Source organism: Halichoeres trimaculatus, unplaced genomic scaffold, assembly GCF_033239565.1.
Source record: "Halichoeres trimaculatus isolate MK-OKI-2021-1 unplaced genomic scaffold, fHalTri1.1 fHalTri1_scaffold_2, whole genome shotgun sequence".
Lineage (NCBI taxonomy): Eukaryota > Metazoa > Chordata > Actinopteri > Labriformes > Labridae > Halichoeres > Halichoeres trimaculatus.
The window spans coordinates 11983460-12010633 of record NW_027437180.1 but is presented as its reverse complement, the minus strand read 5'-3'; the positions used below and the strand labels follow the sequence as shown (position 1 = coordinate 12010633).

General features: G+C 40.0%; 1 protein-coding gene across 1 annotated transcript; it reads left to right on the top strand.

The window, feature by feature from the left end:
- The first annotated feature begins 1678 nt into the window (after nt 1–1678).
- On the top strand, nt 1679–23379 carry LOC141810409 (uncharacterized). The gene is made up of 7 exons (XM_074697937.1): nt 1679–1954; nt 6174–6476; nt 11818–12108; nt 12202–12310; nt 14170–14240; nt 16958–17025; nt 22814–23379. Exons 1-7 carry the CDS (start codon nt 1921–1923, stop codon nt 22943–22945), a joined length of 1008 nt encoding a protein of 335 aa, XP_074554038.1. The 5' UTR covers nt 1679–1920; the 3' UTR covers nt 22946–23379.
- The last annotated feature ends 3795 nt before the right edge of the window (nt 23380–27174 follow it).

Genomic DNA, 27174 nt, shown 5'->3' with positions numbered 1-27174 from the left:
TCCTGGACCCTGTGGAGGTGGAGGAGCTCCAACCTTTGATCCACTCCATGGTCTCTGTCATCTTTTCTTACGATTTCTCTTCCTCTCTGAACTACTGCAACACATCCTCAGTTCGAGCGTGAGCTGCGAACCCACAGTAGTTTACGAGCAGGATTTTCATTGACAAGCTCCTCCTCAACCCGCCTCCCCTTGCTGAAAAACACTTTTATTGACATGGGAAATAGTTGGAATCAAATTGATGTCTGTAGATGTCAAAGGTAGTGAACACAGACATTTAAATATTGGACGGTTTCTTTTCAGATTATTTATTTCCGCTATATCTCTGTAAATATCAATATTATTTAAATATAGCACTCCTGTATTTATATTAAACTTTCCTGCTGCTACTTTGGTTGACTGCTACTGTTTTTGTTCAATATTCCATGTAAACATTTATGTTAATGTATTGTTTAAAAAATGTAATTTTGCAGGAAATGGTCCATAATTTTTAACAGATTTTTCTTTTCTTACAAAATGCTAGTAGATTTATAGATATTTTCAGCAATTTTTACACAGTAGGACTATAAAAAAATCATAATTTTACGGTTATTAACCCCTAATTTTTAAAGTATTTTCTCTGTTTTTCAAAAATATAACACAACTCTGTAAGATTACAGAAATTATCAGGAAATAACAAAAAGTAAAGAGCAAAAGCTTTCCAGAAGAAAGCAGTGTTTTCTGTTTGGAGGTATTTGGTTTTAAAAATCTGTCACTGATAAAAGAAAAGTTTATGTTTTGTATTTATACACTTATTTCACGTATTTCTGTGTTTTTACAGTGTTGTAATTTTACAGTATCCATCTGGAAACTTTGCCACCATTGATTTATACGTTTTTTTAAAATAATTAATTAATTAAATTTTTTAAGCAGTTTTTTTTTTTTGCAGTGTTGTCCTGCAATTTCACAGTTATTTCATGAAGTTCTGTGTTTTTAAAGTGGTTGATTATAATTTTACGGTATCCATCGGGAAACTTTGCTGCAAGTGTTTTTTTCCTTTTTTTTTTTTTTTTTTTTTTTTTTTTACAGTGAATTGCACCTATGAGTACGGAAACAGAGTTCAGCTATACGCTATTATGGGTATAATAACTAAAAAAAATATCCAGAATGTTATTTAACAGATTATTCTTGTAATTTTTTTTTTTAGTTTTGACTCCTTTTTTTGTAAAACAGAAAAAAAACTTGAAACATTAAGGGTTATTACCAATGAAATTAGGATTTTCTTTTTTACAGTGTAAAATTACTGACAATGTCTGTAAATTTACTGGCATTTTGCTGTCTTAAAAGAAAACATAAAAAATCTGTTTAAAATTGTAGACCGTTCTCTGCAAAAAAAACAAAAAAAACAAACATTCTTTACATTGTATTAAAAAAATGTAAAAGGAAAGAAAAAACAGGAAAAAAAAAACAAAACGGTTAAAAGCACTGGCAACAAAATTTCCAGACAGAGACTGTTAAATTAAAGTAAAGCTGTGTTTAAACACAAAACTACGTGAAATGATTGTAAAAGTACAGGACTACATTGTAAAAAATAAAAATCTGTATTAAAAAAATTTGAAAGCACTGGCAAAGAGAGAGAGAGAGAGAGAGAGAGAGAGAGAGAGAGAGAGAGAGAGAGAGAGAGAGATGAGTGTAAGGAGGAGACTTTCAGATTAGACTTTTTCGAGCCAATTATTGGTGCAACTTTGCGCTTTCTAAAACATGCTTCTGCCGCGGTGACTAGTTAAAGTGTTGTGGTACAAATCAGCGCCATCTTTGCAGCATCCAGCCTGACTTCAGTATTGATACGGCCATGATCTTCCAGTGACAAAGGATATCAGCAGGGACATGATCCTGATGACTTTCTGTTGGATAAAAAAGTGCTTTTAATGGCCACAAGCTTCAATGGAGCAGACGAGATTCATCGTCTTCTTTATAGGTAAGATCTGCCTCAATACTTCCTGTAACTTACCAACTGCTGTGTTATGCTAACAGCAGTGTTTTAGTCTGAGCTGTTTGAACAGAGCGCGGTGCGGGTTGGAGAGACTTGAGTCAGACAAAAGCTCAGGAGTAAAATATCAACATTTAGTTCATCCTCAGAGTCTTTGTGTCTGTCTCTCCTGGTTCTCCGTGGGGTCTGTAAGAAGGACTTGGTCTGAATTTTGCTGGCTGACTGGGCGTTTTAAAACATTTTAGGGTGCTGAAGCACCCCGTAATATTCCCCATGAGCTCCTCACAGGGGCATGTGTCCAACCAGATGTTAAAATCTAGCGGAGGTTTGAGAGGTTCAGGTGTTTTTCCAGTCTGTCTGACCACACAAAGCGATCACACAAAGTGATGGCAAAGACTGTGTTTGTTAACATCTTCATCTTATATTCTCGTCACGTTTGATAAAAGTTTAGAATCTATTTGCTGTCTGTTTCTCACCTCTACTTCAGGTAAAGTTAAAGAAACAGACTAAAATTCAGTCTGATCTCAAGATCATATTAAATCCAGCTCTATTTGTATAGGATCCAATTTGATAAACTTAATTAAACTACCCTGCAGAAAAAAACCCTGGTAATATATGGTTAACAGAGACACTATATGGACTTGCAGACTTCACATATGCGCAGTGAGGTTTTTTCTGTCCCTTACATCCTAAACTGCAAATTATGAAGATGCATAATTTGTCAAACTGCTGTGGTCTGTAATATTTTCTTTTGGTAAATCCTCTCAGTGCTAATATTTTGCCTTGAATCTGGGATGGGTGGCAGGGCCAAACAATAACTATTAAGTGACGAAGAGAATGACTTATTCAAGAGAGTGACTTCAAAACTTTCGATGTACAGATAATTTCACCATCACGGTAAACTGGAAAGTAATTTACTCATGTCGCCCTCCAGGCTAAAACTATATAGACAAATTTAGGCTGAGAACAAATGATCTATTTCAGGATGTTTTCTTTGTTTTGCAAATATAATATTAAATTAATTTTAAAATAAATGGCCTGTAAAACTCTTTCCATGCAAATTGATCTAAGTCAGTGGGTAAATTGAGCCATCTGATTATTTTTTTTGTATAAACATGATGAAACATTATGATGTAATGATAATCATACATTTTTTCAGTTTCAGTTAGCTTTCATTGTTTTGTTTTTTTTACCCTAACCCAAATAACATTAAAACCAACAACAAAACATTAAGTAAATTTAGAATGTTCAAATATTTTCCATGGGTTCATTAATTTATTTATGTCTTTCAAAATAATAATAATAATAACAATTATTAAAGAACCCTAAAAGATTCACGACTACAAACTGAAAACCTTAGGTTAATGTCTCCTTCAGTTTTATAGGTTGGCAAATCACAAATGTGATGATGCACATTTCTATTGGGGATGCACCAAATCAAGTGGTTCTAATCCCATCCCAATACCTTGGCTTTGGGTACCAATACCGATCTGATATCAGTGTCAAATAATAACCTGCATGCCCTACTGTGGGATAAGACTGGTAATGTTTTGGGCAAAAGGCAAAAAATGAGTATACAGAATCACTGAAGTTGATCTTTAGTAAACTATGAAATATTTCAATGTTCACCAGCAAAACAAAGTTTCAGACAGTACTGAAATAGATATTTTATTGTAAACTTTGATACTCTGTAGACTTGGTATGTAGCAAAAAAAAAAAATAAAAGAAAAGAAAGAGCATCAGAGGTAACACATAAAAAAGGCGTAGAGCAGGTTGCCTGGATCAGCACCATGGATCAGCCCCTTCCCACTGATACCGATCCAGCTTGAAGGGGCATTGATACACCAATACCCGATACCAGGATCAGTACTGGTGCATCCCTAATTTTAAGGGCTTTATATTTACCACTTAATTCATTACAGCTGGCATGGAGAAAATTGACTTTTACTTTTTAAAATGTGTTTTTTGTGTAAATAAATACCATCCACTCTGCTGAGAGCGGGTCAAACTATCTTTTAGCTCATCTTACCCCATTGTCCCCTGATTAATTAAACTGATATTCACATTATATCTGGTCGTCATGTGCCCATTAGTGATCAACAGAGCCTGTCTGTGTTAATATTTAATCTGGTCTCCAGGCTACTTTAAACACACAGACAACCAGATCGTTACAAAAAGCTGTGAGTCAGTTCAGGGGCATGAACCAGTGTTACTGTGAAAACAGCTGCTTGTGAAAACTGTGTACCTCAGACAGAAATGTGTTTACATGTGTGGATGGAAGAACATACTTTATTAAATAAAAAGTAGCAGTCTTAAACCAGACTCAGAGAGCTCTGACTCAGCTTTTTCTATTGTTAAGACCGACTCGAGAGCCACAACAAAAAGGGAGATGCTCACGCACAAGTCAAAGTTTTATGAAGCACATTTTATTGAGCCAAATGTTAGAAAAAGGATGGTCAGTGTCAGGAGTGTGTGTGAGTGTAGGGTACATGTTGTCTCTGCAAAAAGCTAGAAAGAAAAAGAGAGATAGAAGGAGTGGCTGCTGTGATGGACACCAGGGAGAGACAGACCAGGGTAGGCGGGTCGAAATAATCTGTACACCTGCCAGAGGCACCTGGTTGCTTATCAGCACCTGGAAGAAACTAATACAGAGAACTAGGACCAGGGCAACAACAGAACAGGACCCTAAGCCCCCCTTTTAAGGCTGCATCAATAGGTAGATAAAAACAGGAAGAATCATGCCTGGATGCTGGAACAAATGTTGAATCAATTTCTTAGCCCCTGAAAGATTATCACAACAGCATAATGTCAGAAAACACATTTATTTCTTTGGGTAAACAGTTTATTTCAGGGCTGGAAGGAGGGCTGAGTAGATTACTGGGTTCATTATCCTTCAAAGTAATTTTCCAATAGTCTGTTCAGGAACATAACCTCATCAGGATTTATTTTCATGTTAAAACATAAAAGTAGAGAGTTGAAGGCTGCGTGATGTCAGGTGATGATATCAGGTTTAAATGTTCCTCACAGTAGAAAAGAAGCTGAGAGAAAGAAGTCAGTGAAACAGGATCTTTTGCTAATGAGGGAGGAAACTTTTCACACAGCTGAATTAAAGTTAAGCTGTGTCTGTGGAAATCTTTAAACTGTTTTAACTACATAGGGAAGTTCTTATTGAGGAAGTAAAGACATTTATACAAAAATATAAAGATGTTGAAGTTTACGTGACACAAATGCAGTAAACTGACCACTTCCTCTGAGTTTGGTCAGGAGATCATTTGTAGATGATCAGAGTCTCAGCTCGGCTAGTGTCAGACCTTTTTCAGGCACAGTTACCGCAGCACAACCCTCTAAAAATGAAAGCATATAAAGCTTCAGTGTTGACATGATGGGTTTGTTTCATGAAGATACCATAAAATATTATCTAAGGTTATTTAAACCAGTGTATTTGTCTGTTGGAGAGAGAAGAAGTGCGAGAGAGAGAAGTCTGAGACGCATTGAATATAGGTCTCAAGAACCACTGAGATGTGTGCTTTATGTTGTATTAAGTGAACAGACTGTTAATGTGTTGAGTGAGAAGTGAAAACAACATGAGAAGAGATGAAAACAGACGTCAGATCAGTCCTTATCTCACTCTTAACATGACCAGCATGCAGAAACATCAACAAACTTAAAAGTTTTCACAAGCCAAATTGAACATAAACACAGAACGAGACACAAGACATGATGACTAGTCAAGGCCTAGACTACCACAGTCTCAACCCAGGACACCTCATAGGGCTCTTGAGAAACATCCTCTTCTACTCTAGTAGAGGCTTCCAGTCCGTCTGAACTGTGATAGTTTTTTTTTTTTTAACTTCTCTGCAGGATGAATTCGTGTTGAACACCTTGAAAGTTGCTTTTAACGTGTGGTATTTTTTTGATACTTTCAGATATGTGAACATATTTGTAAAATCAGAGAATCTTGTTGCTAATATCTTCAAGAGTTCAATGCACCAAGACATGTCACTCCTGAAAATTACCCATATATTTTTTTGAAAACTTCAGGACATCTCACAGTAATTTACCAAGACATTAAAAAGATCAGGAATATTGCCTGTAGAAAGTCTAGATAAGTTTAGTGTGTGTTGCTCCTGAATAAAACTCCAGTTGAAGACAACACATTTGCATCTCGGCTGTGGACGCTCTGACTGTTTCTTCTCTGTTTTTACAGTGATGCTCTCTTCTGCTGCTGAGGATATAAAGAGTAACCTCACACGTGTTCAGGGAGGATCTGTCACTTTTCCTGATCCGGTGCTGAAGAAAGGATCTTTCTCCTTTAAAAGCAACACCATTGCTATAGTGGAAAAGGGACAAATCAATATATGGGAGGAGATTTATGAAGAAAGACTTTTCTGGGACAAAGAAACTGGACTCTTCACACTCAGGGGACTGCAGAGGAATGACTCAGGGATTTTTAAAATTGAATCCAAAGACAGACAGGGTGCCCCTACATATCATAGACTCACAGTATATGGTAAGTTACTTCTACTTTACAGCTCAGTGTGTTAGTGGTAACACTGTTTTATTAACAAGTTTTCTGTTGCCTTAACTCATATGTGACCATTATGTTATCGTGCAGTTGAATTGAAACATTTACCACTGAGGGCTGGTGGTAAGAACACCATAGTGTTTGTAAAAGATGTTAAATGTCAAGTTTTCAGTGATCAAAAACAACATTTCCAACCCTGAATGACTTGAACAAGATTTTATCTGTACATGAATTTTGTTATAATTACTTTAAATTTACTGTTATCGTAACAAACTGGCTGAATCAAACTGGATCATTCTGCAGCTCAACCTCCACAACAGGAGCTGTGTCCATTACACACAACGGACTGTTGTATTCATTTATCCATCTTTATACTTTGAACAGCTACTTTTCTGCATGTTTCAGGAAAATATGTTGGACATAAACTTAAGTGTGTGACACATCTGTCTTGTATCCTCTCCTCAAAATGTTCAGGCCTTTCTCTCTTCATTAAACTCATAGTGTGATTATACAATTTAGCCCTGTCAGGTTTAGATGTCACAGTGCAGCACTGCTAACAGCTTGTCTCAGTCACAGTCACAACTAAAACTTTGTGGGCGTACCTTTTTTTCCAGAATATCATGAGAGAAATTTTCTTCATTGTTCAAACGTTGAGATGGAGCAGATAGCAGAGATAATGATGTGCAATTCTTGGTACTTGAAGCATCCACAAGTCATTCTCAGTGTGTTGTAGATTTCAGCCTCATCAGCCTGTGGAAAAGTCCAAAGCCAAATGAGGCTGAGTTTGTTTGGATTCACTTGCACAGTTTTACAGTTGGGTTGATCGCTAACCCTCTTTCTGCCTACGTGCAGGAGTCTCTTTTTATTTCCTTTCTCAGACAGAATCAGACGTCTTATCCTGTCTTGATGTTTGGTTCTTTTAATCATATACAGAATCTTCATGGAGTAAATCCTGGAGTAAAATTTGTCTCCACTGAAGCAAACTCCACAGGTTCTTCAACATGCCTACATCTCTGTTAAAGTTAAGTTATATAGAAGTTAAGACTAAACCAATAACTACTGGACCTAACCTGAATCATAAGAGCAGACGTCTCAGGGCAGATCCCTCAGCAGTGGTGGTTTGTTGGAGCAGGAACAGGAAGCTGTAAAGACCGTGACCCGTATGCACGTCCAGCCATTAGCCAGAAAAACAGGCCGCCTATACTAATGATAAATCAATAAAAGATAAATAAATAAATAAATCAATAAGTGGTATGCACGAGCCAGGTTAACAGGGCAGAAGAACTTTAGATTTAATGGAGGCATACCTCACCATTACAGGCGCTAACGATAGGATTACAGCGCCTTCTCAGCTGTTTAAAAGCAGACATTGCACGATGCATTACCATTTGAGACAAAATATGTCAAGACAGTGGACGATCCTTTGGAAAGGTGGTGATGTGTAGCCATACAGAAACTTTAGATTTAGGAAACACAACATTTTTCAGTGAATAGATGAGATGAGGGAGACAATCGAATACTCAAACTGGCGAGGCTCACTGCTGTCAGTTTTACAAGTTTGATTTGCTCTTTGCTTTTATGCGTCTGGGTCCTTCAAGATGTGTGTGGGGAAATGTTGAAGTTCATAAACTGCTTTAAATGTTATTCATCGAGGTACTGGGGCATTATTGCTGCACTTGTTTTGTAAAGCAGCTTTCATATTATTGATTTTATTATTGAATTTTTTTACACTGTGCTCAGAAACACCACACACATTCACTCTGTTCAAAATCACCAAACTTTCTCTGTATCTTTGTTTACCAGATTGACTCACTAACAGCTGTTTGTGTGCTCTTGTTATAAAATCTCCATTTCCTCCTATGAAAAATGTTCTTCTTGATATTCTCTCAGTCACACTGTTACCACTCGCCAGGTTAATTGCTGTTTATTAGTGGCAGGTATACACAGTTCAAGTTTTTTTGATGGGGAGGTTCCCCTGAATTATGACATAATCTCCGCCTGTGTCTCTTTCATGGTGTAATTAGTTAACTGATGATTATTTGCAGTTGTTCATATGGCTAACAGTGCAGCCAAATAGGCCGTACCATAACAGAACGTTAGGACTAATGGTCCCATTTGTTCAATGACTAAACGTGCATACAGGCCCGTGTCCTCATCCTGCAGCTGCTCTGTGGGTTTTATTACTTGTATTTTTAGTCAGCACACTGCTGACACAGCTTTCTGTGAAAGAAGTTCAGTGAAAGAGATGATAGGTTTCAGAAATTAATCATCATCAATATCGTCACTTTTTGGCTCTTAATGGCAGCACCTGCGGCTAAATCACCTGAAGCACTTTGTTTCACTAACTAAGGATTTCCCACCAGTCTATATTCTTGCTTGTGTTGTACATCACTTTGGACTTTTACCCTTTTACAACGTACCGTCTGTATGCTACAAAAAGAAAAAAAGAATACTCTTCTTTTATAGAAAATGCAGATGGTCAAACACAGCCTGAATTTAGGCTTGTGAAAACACACATGTAGTCCATGTGCAGACGAGTATGATCAGCCAACACCTGAGTGAAGGCCTCCATGATACTCAGAGTTGGCAGGGTGTTAGCTTCAACAGTAGGAGGAACAAAAAAAAAACAAAGAGGGAAATTCAGGCAGGTGTGAGGTAAAGGTCTGTTAACTGTTGGACTGATAACAGGTAGGACAGGATAGGACAGAGCCTTCTTTATTTCTCGGTCAATACCTGGTTTGACAACCTGTTGGAGCAAGTCGTCTGTTAAATAAAACAGGAAGTTCAACAAAGCAGGTGGGTTTCAAAAATAAGCCAAAATAATTCACAGATGTTTCACCAGAGAGTGAGTTAGATCAAAGATGGAAACCTGACCCTGTGTTTTCAGCATGGCTTTTTATATTTTTGGCACAGCAGTGGTAAATGATTGAACAACCTGACAGATGGTTTGATGTGTGATCATAATATGGCTTTATTATGGTTACACATCAATCTTCAGCAGTGTGTATACATTGACTGTCAACAAGAACAGGTGTTGTTTTAAACCTTTGTCATCAGTTTCTTTTATTTTAAAATATTTCTTTCATGAACAAAACAACATGCTCTTCAAGGATTAAAAAGGAGCACAGCACTGAAAAACAAATAGGAAATAAAATATCAATAAAACCACTAATTGTTACTGTGAAAAACAGACTACAGTCATACACAATAAAAAGGAACTTAGAATTTTATGTTAGACCTAACAGCAACTTGAAAGAGGGATGTCTTTTTTTAAATAATAAAAATCCTTGAAAAAAGTTATCCTGCTGGAAGTCTCCATCAGAAGAAGGGTACACTGTGGTCATAAAGGGATGGACATGGTCAGCAACAATACTCAGGTAGGCTGTGGACTTTAAACCATGAATATACACTGCCTGGCCAAAAAAAAAGTCTAATATTTTGTTGGACCACCTTTAGCTTTGATTATGGCACACATTCTCTGTGGCATTGTTTTGATAAGCTTCTGCAATGCCACAAGATTTATTTTCATCCAGTGTTACATTAATTTCTCACCAAGATCTTCATTGATGATGGTAGAGTCTGACTGTTGCTGAACCTAGACCTGACCAACTGCAGCAACCCCAGATCATAGACTGCCCCCACAGGCTTGGACAGTAGGCACTAGGCATGATGGGTAATCACTTCATCTGCCTCTCTTCTTACCCTGATGGACCATCACTCTGAAACAGGGTCAATCTGGACTCATCAGACCACAGGACCTTCTTCTATTGCTCCAGAGTCCAGTCTTTATGCTCCCTAGAAAATTGAAGCCTTTACTCTTTACAGTCAGACTCTACCATCATCAGTAAAGATCTTACAGAAAAATTTAAGCAACACTGAATGGAAATAAATATTGTGACATTGCAGGAGCTTTTCAAAACTATGCCAAAGAGAATGTGTGCCGTAACCAAAACTAAAGGCAATCCAACGAAACATTAGAGTGGGCAGCCTTTCTTTTGGTGGCAACTTTTTGGTGGCAGGGCAGTGTATACAAAAATAAAGTTTACAAGATCATTACCCTGGTTCCATGTGCACTAGTGGAGCTCCCTGCTGGAATCTGTGGGTACTAATCCTCCACTAATGCACCTGGCCGATCAAAAAGTGCCTACCTGAATACATGTGGGTCTCACTGTTTACAGTATGTTGCTGGGAATACACCAGATGTATCTTTAGCCTTGTGCTTCTCTGTTGCGTGTTAACTGCGTGCTGTATTACTGGTCAGCTCACAACAGCTGCAAGTTTCCGTGCTTCCTGCTCCACTGATGAGTCTCTCCATTCATGTTGGGCCATAAAAACCTCAAACCTGTTGACTCCTGGTCTGGCTCTGTTGGTTTATTGTTTAAGTCAAGCTAAAGACCACCTGGTTTTGACACGTTTTGTTTTATTTTAAAAGTCAGCTGTATGTTTTCATGTGGTTCCAGTGCCTGACTTCTTGTCCTGCTACGTCTGCTTTCTGATAGTTGATGTGTCAAAGCTCCAGCATCCAGCAGTTAGGAGGGTTGTGTTTCTGCTGCATGTACGTACAGGGTGCAGACCATTATTCTGCCATACATATGTCCCAGGCCCTCTAAATACTGCGGTGTTGGTCTGTGTTTGCTGGGTGTGCACGGATCATAGTGGGAGCTTCTCTCACTGCCTGTCTTTAAGCCTGAGTGATGTACTCTCAGATCCATTTAGCAAAATGTTTCTTTGATGGGTTTTACCAGCCACACCATCCCTGAAGCTGTTTGGTGCATCTGATGGGGGCAGTGCCTTCAAGCTAATTTGCTAAGACATAAACTGGATCTTGTCCATGAACTACTATTAAGAGAAATTTAAAAGACCAAAATAAAATTGAAAATGTGGAAGTTTTCTTAATCAGAGTGGGTGGTGGAGCTGTTGTTTCACATCCATTATATTGCACAGGTGGTCATAATGAGTCAGCTGTTTGGATGTCCTCTTAAAGCTCATTTGCAAATATGTCACAGTGGAGCTTTCGGGTGTTTTCCACCAACCTGAGCAGATGTTCACAGGAAGGAAAAGCTTTGACCAGAGGAAATCACTGTGACACTGGGGCTAAAGTTTCTAACATAACAGACATGCTCGGACACACACACACACACACACACACACACACACACACACACACACACACACACACACACACACACACACACACACACACACACACACACACAAACAAGCTGAAATGTTACTGATAGTTTAACACGTTATCAGTTTTCCACATTGTTGCATCCAAATGTTGAGCATTTCGCCTCATTTTTTCTTCCCTCTCCTCTTTTCTCAGAGCCTGTATCAGCTCCAGAGGTGACAAAGTTGAATGTGAGCACAGAGAGCTGCACCCTGCTGTGTGAGGTGCAGAAAGCTGAAGAGACCACTCTGTACTGGTACAGAAACGAGGAAATCGTGAACCAGAGCAGCTTGGCTCTATCTCTGCCTCTTACAGTGGAGGATTTCAGATCATCATACAGATGTGTTTCAGAGAACCCTGCAGAAAATAAGACGGTTCCAGTCAATATTAAGACTCTCTGTGGTGAACGACATGACTCAAAAAATCCACCTGACAACACAAGAAGCTGTAAGACTAATTTCGATGCTCAGATTTTAGAGTCACACAGCCTTGTTTAGTTGAGTTTTTAATGTGCTGATGTTCTGTGTTTTGTTTTCACAGATATGATGGCATTGCCCATTGTGTTTGCTGCAGCTGTTGTTATCGGAGCTTTTTTAGGTGTACGGTGGATTTACCACAAACGAAAGGAAATCCAAGAGACACAAGGCAGGTAGATATTCCATTCATCTCTGTCCTGAACATGTATGAATGAGAAGAAACATCTGCCAACAGATGTTACAGTGTATCTCGGCAAATTATCTTAGATTTTATAGACACTATACCATAAGCCAAATAAATGCTGGATTCTGATTGGCTGCAGGATGTCCAGTAAGTCATGACTTGAAGTGCTCTCTGTTTGATGTTCTAAACTCATGAGCACCTTCTTTAACCTGCAGTCCCAGCCACTGCGATGCGGACTCAGTCAAAGCATTCAGAGGATAAAATATAGAGACTGACTTTATCATTTTATCAGTTGTGAGCAGAAAATGAAAACATTATAAGCTGAAAGTCCTTCAATTCTTGTAAACACCACAAGATGGCGCCTCTCTGAAATCGTTGCCATGGGAAATGCAGACTGAACCACTTAGGACGCGGTCAGACTGGCAAACCGTGCTGTGCTTAAGCACGCTTCAGCCCTAAAGCACGTTTGGAATGGCCAGTGTGACCGCAACCATGTCGTGCTTGAGCACGATTCACATCTCTGCTTTGGCACGCTTCAGAGTGGTGGGCTTTGGCATGGTTTACTTCATGCACGAGCACAAGCACGCGGACAGAGCATTCGATCCATGACGTATAATCGCCACGAGCGCATCTCAATCTTAGTAAACAAAGCGGGGGTTTAGAGGGTTGTATCAGACCAAAACAGCTTACCATAAGTCAAAAAGTCTCTAAAGTTGTAGCAGTGCTCTTTGTGTCTCATTGTGCTGACTCTGATGAGATGGCACTTCATGTAAACAAACGCTTCACGATGACGTAGGTGGGCCATGCGTGTGTGTGATACCCGCTAAAGTCTGATTCATATAGGGGTAGTGTGATGCTGGCTGTACTCTCCAGCTTGCGAACAGCACTGCGGGGGGCAATCGTGCTTAAGCACGGCACAGTTTGAATGGCCAGTGTGACCGTGCCCTTAATGTTATGATATCAACAAGATATGATAACCATCAGATAAACGGCAGTAGCAGACCACGTCTCACCTGTGGGGGATATAGGTGCTGTGACACCCGTACTGTCACAGAAACAGAAAAGCATCCCCCTCACTTTTTTCAGAGGGATTTATTGTTGAAAACATATTGGTCAAGTTTTACTGATTGAATGGCGATCAAGCCAGTTACAGTCAGCCACTTGGCAAACTCGCAGCTCCGAGAAGGCAGAAAGAGACTTGGCAGCAGAGCACTGTAAAGTGACGCTTGAGCCTTCCTTAAAGGAAGATGAGGTTTTAATTTAACGAGTGGTGATAAGTTATGTTTTGTAACTTCGTCCCGTTGTTTTAGTGTCAGCTCACATTTTAAATTCAACATTTAATGAAAAACTTCCCTAATCTTCCAAGCACTGTCATGGTGGTAGGATTATTCCATGCAAGCTGATGTAACGTATCCCTGATGAATGTTTTAAATCATCTCCTCCACTTCCAGTTCACACTTCATCTCTTCTCATTAAGCTTTTAATGAGTAAATTAGTTCTGGGTTTTGATTTGACTGATTTAAAATAGATCTGAGACTTATGTGAAAACTGCTGTATGGTACACAGCAGAAATGCACCAAGACATGCAAAAAAAAGTTATGGTAATATGAAGTGTTGTCTGGTCAAAAGAAATGTGGATAACCAGTAAAAAAGAAAAGACTGTGCAGTGTAAACAATTTCTGCATTTCCAGTTGAACCAGAACATGAATATACGCTGAATTCACACATCATGCTGCCAACACCGTGACACCGTGCACCTGTCCCGTATTTAGAAGTGAGAAAATTGGCAACCTTACTATCAGACATTTTCTGATGCTCAAAATAAATTCTCTGGTTGTATCTGAACAGAGCTGAAGTCCAAATGCTGAGCCCTCATTCCTTATTCAAGCCTAAGCTACAACAGAAGAAGAAGACTGACGGTAAACTCAGAAGTACATTTTGAAAAATAATGAAGCAGAAAAAAAGGATAAGGAAACAAAAAAGTAGGGTCTGAAGTTTAGCAGAACCTTTAGTTTACTTAAACTGATGTGAAGAGGTGGAGTTGAACCTTGCTAACAGCTACATGGTGCTCGCCTGTGGGTCAAGTCAGCCCCGCCCCTAAATATGCAAACCTTGTAACCTTAATGTGTTTAGAATAACGTGTTATAAAAAATACATCTCTGAGTGTGTTGTACAGTGTGTTCTGATAAAGAAATAAGCTGTTTAGACTGAAGTCTTTTTTTTACCAGGCTGTGAATGTGTTTATTTCTGCTTTTTGATTGGTGTGTAAATGACTTCTGCTGCCCCTGTGGCCAGCCTCGAGTGGACACTCCTGGAACTGCAGCTTTAAACACTTCAGCAACAGTTCTTAAAGACAGACTGTTGTGTTTTATCTACATGAAGTTGGTCTCTGAAGTCTTCTACTGTGACTCTGTGTTGATAAAGCCTTATGAAGCAGCTTTTTGAGGCTTGTTCAGGTCAATTCTCACGTCTGTTTACAACTCAAGAAGCAGGTGAGATCATAGCTGGGGAGTTGCATGTAGATTGCCAGCAGAGAAGAACAGAACAGTGAGAAGCTTTAACTTGGACCAGCTGACAGTTAGCTCTCTGGCTCGTAGATGAAATACCATAAACCATCTGAGAATTTTCTAAGGTCTGTTTAATTTACCAGAGTGGTAAGCAGTGCTCAGAGCAGTGTTAATGTTGAGAGGCTGTTTGTGTCGTAATGGCTGTCTGTAGCCATGGTAACTATCCTTAATGTGGTTTTGAGCTCTGCTGTATTAGACATGTGGAAGATACACGAGCTGTTTTGCCTAAGACTCTGAGTGCTCCTGTCAGTTCAGTTTGAACAGAGTTTATCTTCCAACCCAGAGCCGAAGCTGTAATTCCTTTCTCATGACAGTGTTAAGTAAACAGAGACAACTGCCAAGCGACTTCCCCTTTCCCCAGAATCAAATAGGAAGTTTGATAAATGTTGGTCACACGGGAAGTTACAGCAAATCAACATGATAATAAAAAAACAGCGTGTCAAAGTTGTTGTTTTTTTCTCTTCAAAGCTTGGCTCTTGACTGCTGTTTGTAAAAATGTTATTCATCGTAAACTCTTCACCCAGTTTTTGAATTGGTTGGTTTTATGAGTTCGTCCTGCCATGGACAACGAGCCTCTGTGTACCTCACTACCTACAGTAAAACTGATGCTCACCAGAAACAGGCTGACTACATTGTCGGGGGTACTCTATTTAACAGCTGAGAGAAACAAGCCCCCCCCCCTGTGGTGGGTCTGTGTTGTTCACTCATAGAGTAACACATTCAGTAACAGAACAGTTTTATGTCTTTGGTTTAATGTGATCGGGTTTTCAAACCTCCACTCTCACCTGTATGAGGTCATGGTACGGTTGGACCAAGCTGTGAGAAATGCGACGCAGAAGAGCCAAAAGCTGCAGTTCTCCGAGAGTCCACTTGAGGCTGACAAATAGCGTTAGCGCCGTGTATTGTGGGAAACAGTATGCCAGGTAGACTGGTCCTTTGCACACTGAGAAATTTTCCTGGATTAGTAGGACATCCGGGGATTTTTGGTATACTGCAGATTTTGCAAGTTTTCGCATCCTGACTACTACAGACTGAAATTCAGCCAAAATAGTCGGCACTGCTGGTGTAGGAGACTGTTTGGAAAACGTCCGAGGTCTCCCTTCACCAATCAGAACTTTGTTTGACCAGAGAGCAGCCTGGTAAAGTCTGCTGTGACCAGCCCACCAGGGCTAGCTTACAGCAGCATCTACAGATTGACCTACTCATGCACAGATAGAGCAAAACCAAACCTTGACTCTTGGTACACTGGGGATTCAAACCAGAAACCCTCTAGCAGGGCAACAGCACCAACCATTGCACCACATGCATCCATTGTATGGTGCATTGTTTGTTCAGATCTTTAAAACCAGGACAAGAAGCAGCGAAAAGCAGGAGCTGTCAGTGACTTATGAAGATTCTTTGGGATTAGGACACAGCTTTAAAACAGGACAAATTTCAGCCAAACCAGGACATTTTGTCACCTTACATTAAATGTCTTAATTAAATAAACAACAACAACAAAACTTGTTCTTAATTAACTAGTGAAGCTTTTAAATAAACACAGCCAGCTTTATAATTAACATTACATGAAACAAACTTGAAAATACATGTTAATCGTCCAAATGATGAAGATCATAAACGCCAGAGTCTGTTTTCGTGTGACTGCAGAGAGATAAACAGCCTTCCACTTTAAATGAAGGCTGAGGGAAACACAAAGCTCTTAAGAACTCTGTTTTGTGTGTAGCGTGTAATTAGAGGAGGCTGCTCATCCATCAAAGGGGAATTTCCTGTAAAAGCTCTCAGACACTGAGACTGGGTGGGTGTGATATAGCTCAAGGCCTCAGCTTGTATGAGAGTCCGCTGAACAAGATCACAGGCTATCAGTTTCTATTGAGACACTAATGGTGTGTGAAGAAAAGCACGCTGGACATGTCTCAAGATCTTGTTTTGCTGAAGCTTCCCTTACAAGCTGCTTCTTTTGTTTACTTTTTTGTTTTTAAAATATTTTGTCCAACATGTTTGAATTTTATTTTACTGCACAGTTTAAAGTTCATTTCTAGCTTTGGCTCTAACTCTGTGTGTGTCTGCAGGTTCAGAGAACAGAGACTCTGACGTGGTTTACACGGACATTCATATACCTGAAAACAGACGCAGACAGGTTGGTATGAACACACACTCACACACATTTTAAGTCTTATTAAGGACATTGACAGTGTCAGTAGCTGCTCCCCACATCCAGCAGGAGCACTTCCTTTTGTCTCCCACATTTAGCAACAACATCAGGTGTATTAACAGAAATATAAGAAAACACAGCTACACACCACCCTAGGTAAAGATTGATACAACCATTAAAGCATGCTTATCTAACTGAACCACACACTGTGTACATATTTGAAGGAGACTCTCCCTAATATGTCTCTGTGCTTTACTGGAAACTGGCTGCACTAATGTCTCCACATCAGTTATACAGGCTTTTACAGTAATGTAATAATGTAATAAATCAATATTATCTGAGATCCTGAATAAACAATGTATACAGGACACTCTTTGCAATATCACTCTGCAGAGAACAGATCAACAGCCACCAGTTCATTTCAGGGTCAGACAGGTTTTTTTTTGCATGTGCTTTGCAATGCAAATAGTTTTAGAAGCTCACACACTATCATTTCAGGGGTGAGATGGAGAGTGTTTGCCTTTTTGTTGAGTTAAAAGCTCTCAGTGTCAAATACTGACACGTCAAACCAACACTGTATAAGGTCATGTCTGTTTACCCAAACCATTTGGGTAAACAGAAAGAGAAAAAAAACTTTATTGAACATAATTTAAGCTGTAATCTAACTACAAGAACAAACACATTCCAAGTGCCATCATGTCTCTGCCTGCAAAAGACTCCAACAGCAGAGACGAGATGCAAATTTAAAAAAAAAAGTGCTGTGGGAGGCTTAGAGAAATACCAGACCAGCAAACACACACAGATAAATAATTTAAAGTCAGACACAAAAACCCAGGCAACAGAAGCCCTGTTTCTACCAAGCAGTTCAGTTTCGTTCATCTCAGTACAGTACGCATTTTGTGGCGTTTCCCTTTGACTATAAGTGGAACTGGTCCCTAAATTACTGACTTGTACCATCCCACTTTTTGGGAACCTTCTGTTGAGATGCCAGACATGCTGATCCAACGCCAGAAGGTGGAGCTACAACACTGCAGTCTGTTGATTGGTCGTAAGAATCGTCACTTCCTGTATTTCTGCTGGCGGCACACAGTCTTCTCTGAAACAAAGCTTGGTTTTTCTTTGTAACAAAGGATCACATGCCAATCACAAAGAAGATGAATTGCTAGATGGCTTCCATTGTTGCTCTTTGTTTACTGTGTTGCACTTAATTCTCCGTTGGAGTTATTAGCTTACTGGCTTACACTCAGCCTACCAAGAGGTCACGGTTGGCTGTAGAAATACAAACAGAATCAGGCTTTACTGATCCAATGTGTACCAAACTATACTGATCCAGACTGGACCGTTTGGTGGAAACAGGTCTAAAGTGCTCCAGGTCTGTAGGGGGCTCTGGACTTGATGTGTTACATGTAAAGTTGTTAGGCTTAGGGGTCTCAGCAAGAACTGCTGACTGAGTCTGACAAAGATTAGGGGCAGTCAGCCCAATGGAGGGACGTTGGTGACTCTATTGGGAGTCTGTCAGGCTGCAACTGTTTAAACCTTCAAGCCTCAAACCCTGCGATCCTGGCAGCTGAAACTCAGATGTCAAGGATTATTTTCTGGACAAGTTTCACTTTGCGCCCCCTACAGGCCTGGAGACTTGGAAAGTTTTCTTGGTTTGTCTTGAAGCATATACACACTTTTCAAAGGTTTGCAGCGTGTTTTGTGTTTTTACTCTTTCCTGTTTCCTTTTAGGAGCACCATTTTGATGTTTTATGATTTGTGATTAAGATGGTGGTGTTTCTGAAGTAGCAGCATCAATCTCCCTACAACTCTTGTGTGTTTTTTCCCCTGTTGGCCCCATGCTCACTAAACATAGAGCGTGTCATCTCTAAAGATGATAGTGAAGAACCTGATATTATATCTTTCCTTTGAGCTTAAAGTTTAGAAAAAGAGGCACGTTAACAAACTCCAAAAAACTCTGGAAATCTCATACAGAGACTCAAGGACTGAATCAGGTCGGGGAGGTAAAGTAGGCCCAGCCGTACACTTGCTGGAAATGAGGCAGTGAGCAAACACAGACAGTCTGACGCTGGATATTTGTGAGTGTGTGTGTTTCAGGGAGGGGCAGTAATTATATCAGAAGCAAACAGGAAGCAGATGGCGGTAATGGATGGATGTAAGATAAGGCGAGCTAAATACATGGCAGGAAAAGGGTGCACTTAGAGGTTTCCAGAGTTTATTGGAACAGATCATCTGACCATCAAAAAGAAAGCACACACTCTGGTCAGTTCCAGCCGTCTTGTCCTAACTTGAGCTCCAAACTGGAACTGGGTTTAGAAAACACATAACAGAGCTTACAGCCACAGACAGGACCGGTGTTTCAGTGTAAAGTGTGACCCTGGTAACTGACGAACGCCAGCTAAGTGGGCCTCTCTAAGCCCTGTTTTCACCAAGCGCTTAAGTTCAGTTCATCTTGATGCGGCACGCATTTTGTTGTGTTTCTACTGACTTATCCCAGGACACATCCCAATATAACCGAGACCAGCCATCCCACTTTTTGGGACCCTTTTGTATGGGTGCCAGACTGAACCAATCTGCTCCCAGAAGGTGGAGCTACAACACTGCAGACTGTAGATTAGTCGAAAGAATCGTCACTTACCCCACGACAGTGGCTGCATTTTTCCTGGCGGCACACAGACTTCTCTGAAACAAAACTTGATTGTTCTTTGTATCAAAGAGCTACATGCCAATCACAGAGAGGATGAAATGCTGGATGTCTTCCATCTATGCTCTTTGTTTACTGTGTCGCGTTTTTCTTCTTCGTTGGATTTATTAGCGGGGTAAACTGTGTCGCCCTGCTACGGCGTCACGCTATTGTTTAACAGCTGCTTTTGGCATCCGACTTACATGTTACCTACTACGAGAGGGCACAGTTTGCTGTGGAAACGCAAACAGGATCAGGCTTAACTGTACCAAACTCTGCCAAACCGTACTGAACTGAACCAGACTGCTTGGTGGAAATGAAGCTTGATATATTGAGACAGGTCCATACATTATTGACCCATACTGTCAGACTTTTTGATACCCTTCTGTTGGGGTGTCAGACACACTGATCGGACCCCAGAGGGTTGAGCTAGAACCACTGCAGTCCTTTGATTGGTCGAAAGAATCATCACCCTGCCATGTTTAAATCTCCTGTCAACTTTGTGAAGAGAACTTTCTTTTTGTTTGGAAAATGGTATCATGAAATAGCTTCCCATGGTCCATTTTTCTTTGTTGGATTTATTAGTGGGGTACACTGCGCTGCGCTGCTGTGCTGTCCCGCTATTCCGAAGCTGATGCAGCTGTCAGCATCCAACTTACATGCTTCCTACCATGAGAGGGCACAGTTGGCTGGGAACACAAACAGGACCAGGTTTTACTGATCCGACCCATACCAAACTGTACTGATCCAAATTGGACTATTTGAACAGAGCTCTAGATGACTTTAAGACATTTTGTATTTAATTCGTTCATTTTAACTTTATGATAAACTAAAAATCCTTATATGAACTAGAATTTGTTTTCAAGACTCTTTCATGTCTCAACAGCTGGTCGGATGATTTGGTTGAAAGACTCAAGTTAGCATCATATTTTTTTAACATCATAACCCCAGTTTTTATCACATTTGGGTGGTTTAACTTTGGTAAACTCTTTTCAGTAGACATTCTTTCTTTGAATGCAGAAAATGCTTATCTTTAAAACAAGGAACAATTTAAATATTATTCTCTCCACAGCTTCTTGAAAATTAGCAATTAGCAAAAGTGAGGGGATGATTTCATGAGAGCAGCCATTTTGAAAAGGACAAAAAAACAACTTCAGCTGCCTGTAGTGGAATGATAATCATCAGGGGTAGAATGCTTAAAAAACAAAGTTTACAAGTTAAGAAAACTATGTGGATGAGATAGAAGTCTTTGAGACTCATGTATCTCATATGATACATTTGGTGATGCAGGGTCAATTCATAGACTGTGTAATTAATGGACGTGGTCTCCCAAACATCAAGAGTCTGTTTGTGAAACAGACTCTTGAAACAAATCAGCTATGGCAGCCAAATTGGAAGTAATGATGGCTTCGCATACAGCTATAGGGCTCCCATCAGTCACTTGACCTGAGCTGTGCCTCTGATTGGGCCAGCTCGGGATCTTAATATCCTCTGAAAGGCCGAGTTATAAAAAATTCACCCCCTGTACAGTGGGTGCAGATAGTAAAATTAGTGATTCATACAGGAGACTTTTGTTGAACAAGGCTATAAATATGTTAATTGCTGCTTTAAAAACAACTTTTTTTTTTTTTTTTGGCTTGGTGTGTATGTGACATCCAGTACTTTCAGAGCCAGCCTCCAGTGGACACTGGAGAAACAGCAGATGTTAGCACTTCAGCATTGTCTCATATTCTTAGACCAGAAGTTGCTTTATGGGTCAAGCTTGCTAACTAGTCTGAATAATTGGATGCTGGTGAATCATTGAGATGATGAAGGCTGTGAATGATGTGAAGTGCTCCACTGCAAACCTGATTTATGGGCTCATCTGGAGCTGGAGCTTCAACTGACTGTATTAGATGGCTACCAACGCTTGGCTGTGCATTCAGGTGTTTTCCAACAGGTTCCTTGTACTCTGTGAGAGACAGAAAGAGAGCTGCAGGTGGTGCAGTGATTAGCACTCTTTCCTCACCATAAAAGGTTCCTGTTGGATCCCCCTGCCTGACAGGTGTCTCTCTGGTTGGAGTTTTAATGTTGCTTGCTGCATGTGTGGGTTTTCCCCAGCTTCCTCCCACAGTCCAAGAACATGCTCATCAGGTTGACCGGTCACTCTTAATCCCTTGTAGGTGTGAGTGTGTGTATGATTATCTGTCTCCATGTTAGCCTTGTGACAGACTCACAACCCGTTCAGGTGTACCCTGTCCTTGACCCATGAACAGCTGGGTTCATCTCCAGCTCCCTGAAAATAGAGATAGACTGATATGGATTATCCCGGGCTGATACCGATACTGATTATTTGTAGTCAAGGAGGCCGATAACGATATTTGGAGCTGATATTAATTTGCAGTCAAAGTGAAAATATTGGTGTCAAAATTTTTAACAATACAAACTCCAACACTTAACTGCATTCAAATACCTTTAAGCCTGAGTTTATCAAACAGCTCCCTTACATGCTTAGCAGCATGTAAGGATTTATAAGGTTAAAGGAAAACTTAAAAAAAAAAAAAAAGCTAAAGTTTTCGACAGTAAATAAAGTTTTCCAAAATTTCAACGTATAATAACTATAACAGCTGCTCTGCTGATTGGCTGTTTCCCAAGCTATGGCTCTGCTTGTAACCAATCAGGTGGTGCTGTGGGTGGGACAGTGTTGGGGACTGAGTAGTGACTGCAGACAGCAGAGCAGCTGCATCAGAGCCACAATTACGCAGTTTTACATATGTTTCTTATCGGCCGTGGGATAAAAAAAAGGCAGAAGCCGATATGCCTCAAAATGCCAAATATTGGCCCCAGTAATAGGCCCGGCAGATAATCAGTCTTTCCTTACCTGAAACCCTGAAAGAAATCCATAAGTGAGGGCGTTTACTTGATGATTTTTTTATCTGCTAGTGATAAATTCAGATCTTTACTCTGTGCTGACAGGAAACACTCTGATGATGAAAGTCTGATTGTGCAGAGCTGGTTTTAAGTCGTCTCTTATTTGACTCTGGAGCTTCAGTATGATATCTGTTTCTTTTTCATAAATGTTTCTCTCTGTTTGTCTTTTTGTTCCTTTAGGAAAGAAACCAACCTTCTGATGAAGGATCCAGCCTTACAACAGTTTATGATAAGATTCAGGCTCATCGCATCACTCCTGCAGAAACAGACGCTTGTTTGTACAGCCTAACCACAAACCCCTCACATGTATGAGCAGCTGACTGTAGTACAGTCTGATATTGACGCTTTCAAGTTTACCACCTGCCTGTGTAGCTTGCTGATTACTTTTAGGTGCTTGTTACTTGCTGTTTACATTTCTTTGTTTTTTTAAAAAATTTGTTATGAAAAGTGTTCTAAAAAGCCTGTCACATATTTTAATGTGTCTTTGATCTCTTGAAGGGGATCAGCCTGACCTAAAAGTATTTCTGTTGAACATCTGGATGTCAAACTTCTTATTTCTGAACATGCTCAAAGGTTCATGGAAGTTTGCATGTGCATCAGGTTCACTGAAGATTTTTTTTTACCTACCCACCAATTCTCACAATGAGGGATTTAATGACTCTGCATCTTCTGTTTCATACAGACAGGAAACACATTGAGAAACATGTGGCCTGTGCCCTGTGTACAAAAATTCAATGGCATTTGAAAATCGGGAAAGTTTTCTGTCTTTCTTTTTACTTATTTATTTGGAGAGGGGTGTTTGCTTCAATCTTTTTCTCTAACCAGGTAAAATCATTAAAATGAATGTTTAGAACATGTGTTCAAACAGTGAGTGTGTCTGTTGCAGTTCTTCAGAGTTTGATATCTCTCCACTTAACAGGAGGTTCTCACATCTTCCTTCTTACATGGTGTAAACCTCTTTCTGAGAACTGTTTCATGCCATTACTGCACATTTGTCAAAGAGTAAAATAACTTTTTATATTATTATAATAATTAATTAATTAATTAATAATTGAAATCATTATTTTATTATTTATATTTAACTTAATAGTTTTAAGATATTAAGACTGAGTCTCGCTATATAAGGGGCATCGTAGACTTGACTGATGGTGGGGACAGCTGAGCTGTTAGTAAGGAAGTTATAGGCCTGTCTAAACTCTGCCTCTTTACCTGCCTTACCAACATAGTAACCACTGTCTCTAGCCTTCATAACACCTCTGAGAAGTGTGAGTGTGTGTGTGTGTGTGTGTGTGTGTGTGTGTGTGTGTGTGTGTGTGTGTGTGTGTGTGTGTGTGTGTGTGTGTGTGTGTGTGTGTGTGTGATGTCACTATATTCGTTGTTTATTTGGTTTGAGGTGTTAGGGTGTTAGTCCGGTGTTTCCTGTACGTGTCAGTGTGAAAGAGGCATTTTGCTGACAGCTAGCAGGAGGGTTCGTGGAAGTCATCAAGTGGACACATTTTGTCCCTCCTGCAGGGAAATGAAGACACTGTTTTAAGCATCCGTCTCATCCAGGCATGTTGAAGACTTTAAGACTTTAAGCTGACTCAGATGATCTGGTGTGAAGACTGGACTGAAGCCAGGACTGCAGGCCAGAGATGCTCTGATGTCCCCTCAGCTCTCCCCAGTTTTATCCTCTCTTATCACACAGAAAAAAAAGCTCTCTAAAAGTTTTTTTTTTCTTCTCCTCTCGAGGACGGACTTCACAAAGTTTTACTTTTTATCTATTCTGATTATCTACCTCTTGGTGTGACTGACTGATAGTTGGCAATAAAAAAAAAGTTTATTTTCAGCCTCATCCTGCTGAAGGAAGCCAGAGTGAAGTCTCATGCACAGGACATAAAGGTCAGTATGACAAAACAAGATATAGCAAGACAAAGTCTGTTTATTGCTTTTTCCTCATCTTCTTTTTTTTTTTTTTTAAATAAAAGTTACAACCTTAAAAAGATAATAATAACATTCTGTGGTTCTGTCTTTAATGTTTCTGTGAATAAAACCAGGGTTTTAATGCACTCTTCATCTGGTGTGCAGCAAAACTTCATCCACCCTCCTCTCCTCTGGCCATATGTCATTTATTGCTTTATATTACCTGCGAACAGGGAACAGGTGCTGCAGATAACATGATGGAAAGAGGAAGCGGAGATCGCAGACAGACCTTTATTGTTCATAATGAGTTTTTTTCCCATGGGGTTTTCTTGTAACTGTCAATGATGACTTTATGTTCATATCACCTACCTTTGTTAAATTATGTTAAGGGTATTTTGACTTTTATTTTTCAACAAACTATTTGTGAATGGATTTTGTAAAAATGCTTCCTGAATGTTTCTTGGTTCCTTAAACATGCGATGATCCACACACAGACAAAAGTGAATCAAAGTGAATAATAACCAGAATTTAAAATGCAAACATGTGTGAAACAGATATGAAACGTAAACCCTTCACTGATACTGATCAGGGTCTTTGGTCTCTGAATTAAGGTTTCTTCACTGAACAGATGATATTTGATCTGAGAGACACCACAGGATGTGCTGCACAGTGAGGAAATGTTTATCTGTAACATTTCACTTCAGCACCCCCTGCTGGCTGCTATAAAAACATCACAAATAAATGCATATAAGTCAGTTGGTACGAATACACACTGAGGCTGTTTTCCAAACCACGTGCTTTTCTCGCAGCGTGTACTTATTTCAGGAAAATTCAGTGGGGTAGACTGGGGACAGTTGTAACATGGGTAAGTTGTAACACTTGCAGTTACTCCAAGCAGGAACAAGTTAGGAATCACCTAATTCTTTATGAGCATGCACAGTTTAGTCCTTAGTCCGCTTGTGAAGACATAGAGCCCTGAAGCAGACAGCTAAATGTGAAGAAAAACAAATTTTTGAGCTAAATCTTTACCCCCACAATTTGTTTTTGTGATTAAATGGCCTGCTTTGAAGTTAAACTCATAAAATGTTCATCACGTTGATCACATGACTGTTAAGCAATCTGTCATTCAGATTGTTTTTGGTAATGTTGTAACTGTTAGCTGGGCGCTAAGCTAGCTCGTCGCTAAAGCACTCAGAGACAGTTGTAACAAACCTGTTTGGGAAAAGTTGTAACATTTCAAAAGATAAGTGCATGACATGTAGCCAGGGGCCCATGAATCGTGCACTCAAGGAGTAGAAGAAAGGTTAAAGTAGGTTCGACACTAACTGGTGCAACTGAAGCGATCCCTGCCCAGCTGAGGACTAAACGCCAAATCTGTATCACTGTCCCAGTACTTGAAAAGACATTGCTGTCACACCCAGTCAGCCAGGATCTTGTCCTTCCCAGAAGGATGCTGCAGTAAAAGAAGCATACACGTAGATTCTTCTACAACTGCAGACAATTGGCTTGTACGCTCCCTGAGCCGTGCCCTGGTCAAGATGCTATAGTGAAGGTCGACTGGAACAAGAGCTGGAAAACACCTGCCAGGGTCATCAGCAAAAATGTCACAGTGACTTGTGCGACAGAGGACACCCCCAGGCTGTCCCCAGGCAGTTTACTCAGTGATGCAACAGCAGCCTGCCAGTCCAGACCCACCACTGCAGGACTGCAGTGGTCCTACTGCAGCAGAGGTTACCCCTCAGGTGCCATCACCAAGCCAGCCAATGCCAGGTCCCGCTTTGAGTGACCTGTCCAGCCTGTGGCCCCTCAGAGAGACTTCAAGAGGCCGGGAGGTTAAACTGCCTCTCAGATTCAGAGACTGAAAAGTGCCATTTAACCTTGTCCTGTTGTGTCTTTTTGAGTGTTAGTTCTTCTCTTTTTCTCACAGCAACCAGTGACTGAAGTTGGACAAATGGGAAAGTTTAGTTATATTGCTGTTCAATAATTAGAAGCGAGTACACTGTCTTTCATGAAGCCTGTGGTGTGTATTTTCTTTTAAAAGGGGAAGATGATGTGAGATGTAGCCTGTTGGTAGTAGGCTATTGTCTTTGGTGTCACTAGAGAGCGCCAGTTCTTTATTGACATGTTAAGCCCTTGTTGAGCCATTTAACACTGTTGTGAGCGATACAAACATGGGCCATCACTGGTATCATGATGAGCATGCCAAAGAAAATGTTGATATTGAAAGGAAACTAATGGCTTTCTGACAAATCCGAAAGGGGGGGACTCATTTATGCTGAGCCCTACATGTTTGATATACAGTTGGAAAACTGGAAATACTAATATGTATGACCATATACACAGAATATGCATAGGAGAGCACAAAATGTACATATAAATACGGTTTGTTGTTCACTAGAGAGGTTTTTGTTGTGGAGCCTAACAGTTGCAGAAAGGAATGACCTGTGATATCTCTCCATCACACTCTTCAGGTGGAGCTTCCTGTCTCAAACAGAGCTCCTTAGTTCAGTGAGTGTGTCAAAATTTACAGTTTGCAAACCAAGAACAAATAAATGATACTTGCTGATGGTAAACTGCATTGACTGCATCTCTTAAATTTGTGCTGTCTTTTATCATAAGGAGGATGTTTTGTTCATGAA

What these genes read in the sequence shown, in the direction of transcription:
- LOC141810409 (XM_074697937.1), top strand. Translation starts at nt 1,921, where the DNA reads ATGGAGCAGACGAGATTCATCGTCTTCTTTATAG. An exon ending in ACCTGACAACACAAGAAGCT is followed by an intron (nt 12,109 to 12,201) that starts GTAAGACTAATT and finishes TTGTTTTCACAG; the next exon opens with ATATGATGGCATTGCCCATT. An exon ending in CTGAAAACAGACGCAGACAG is followed by an intron (nt 17,026 to 22,813) that starts GTTGGTATGAAC and finishes TTGTTCCTTTAG; the next exon opens with GAAAGAAACCAACCTTCTGA.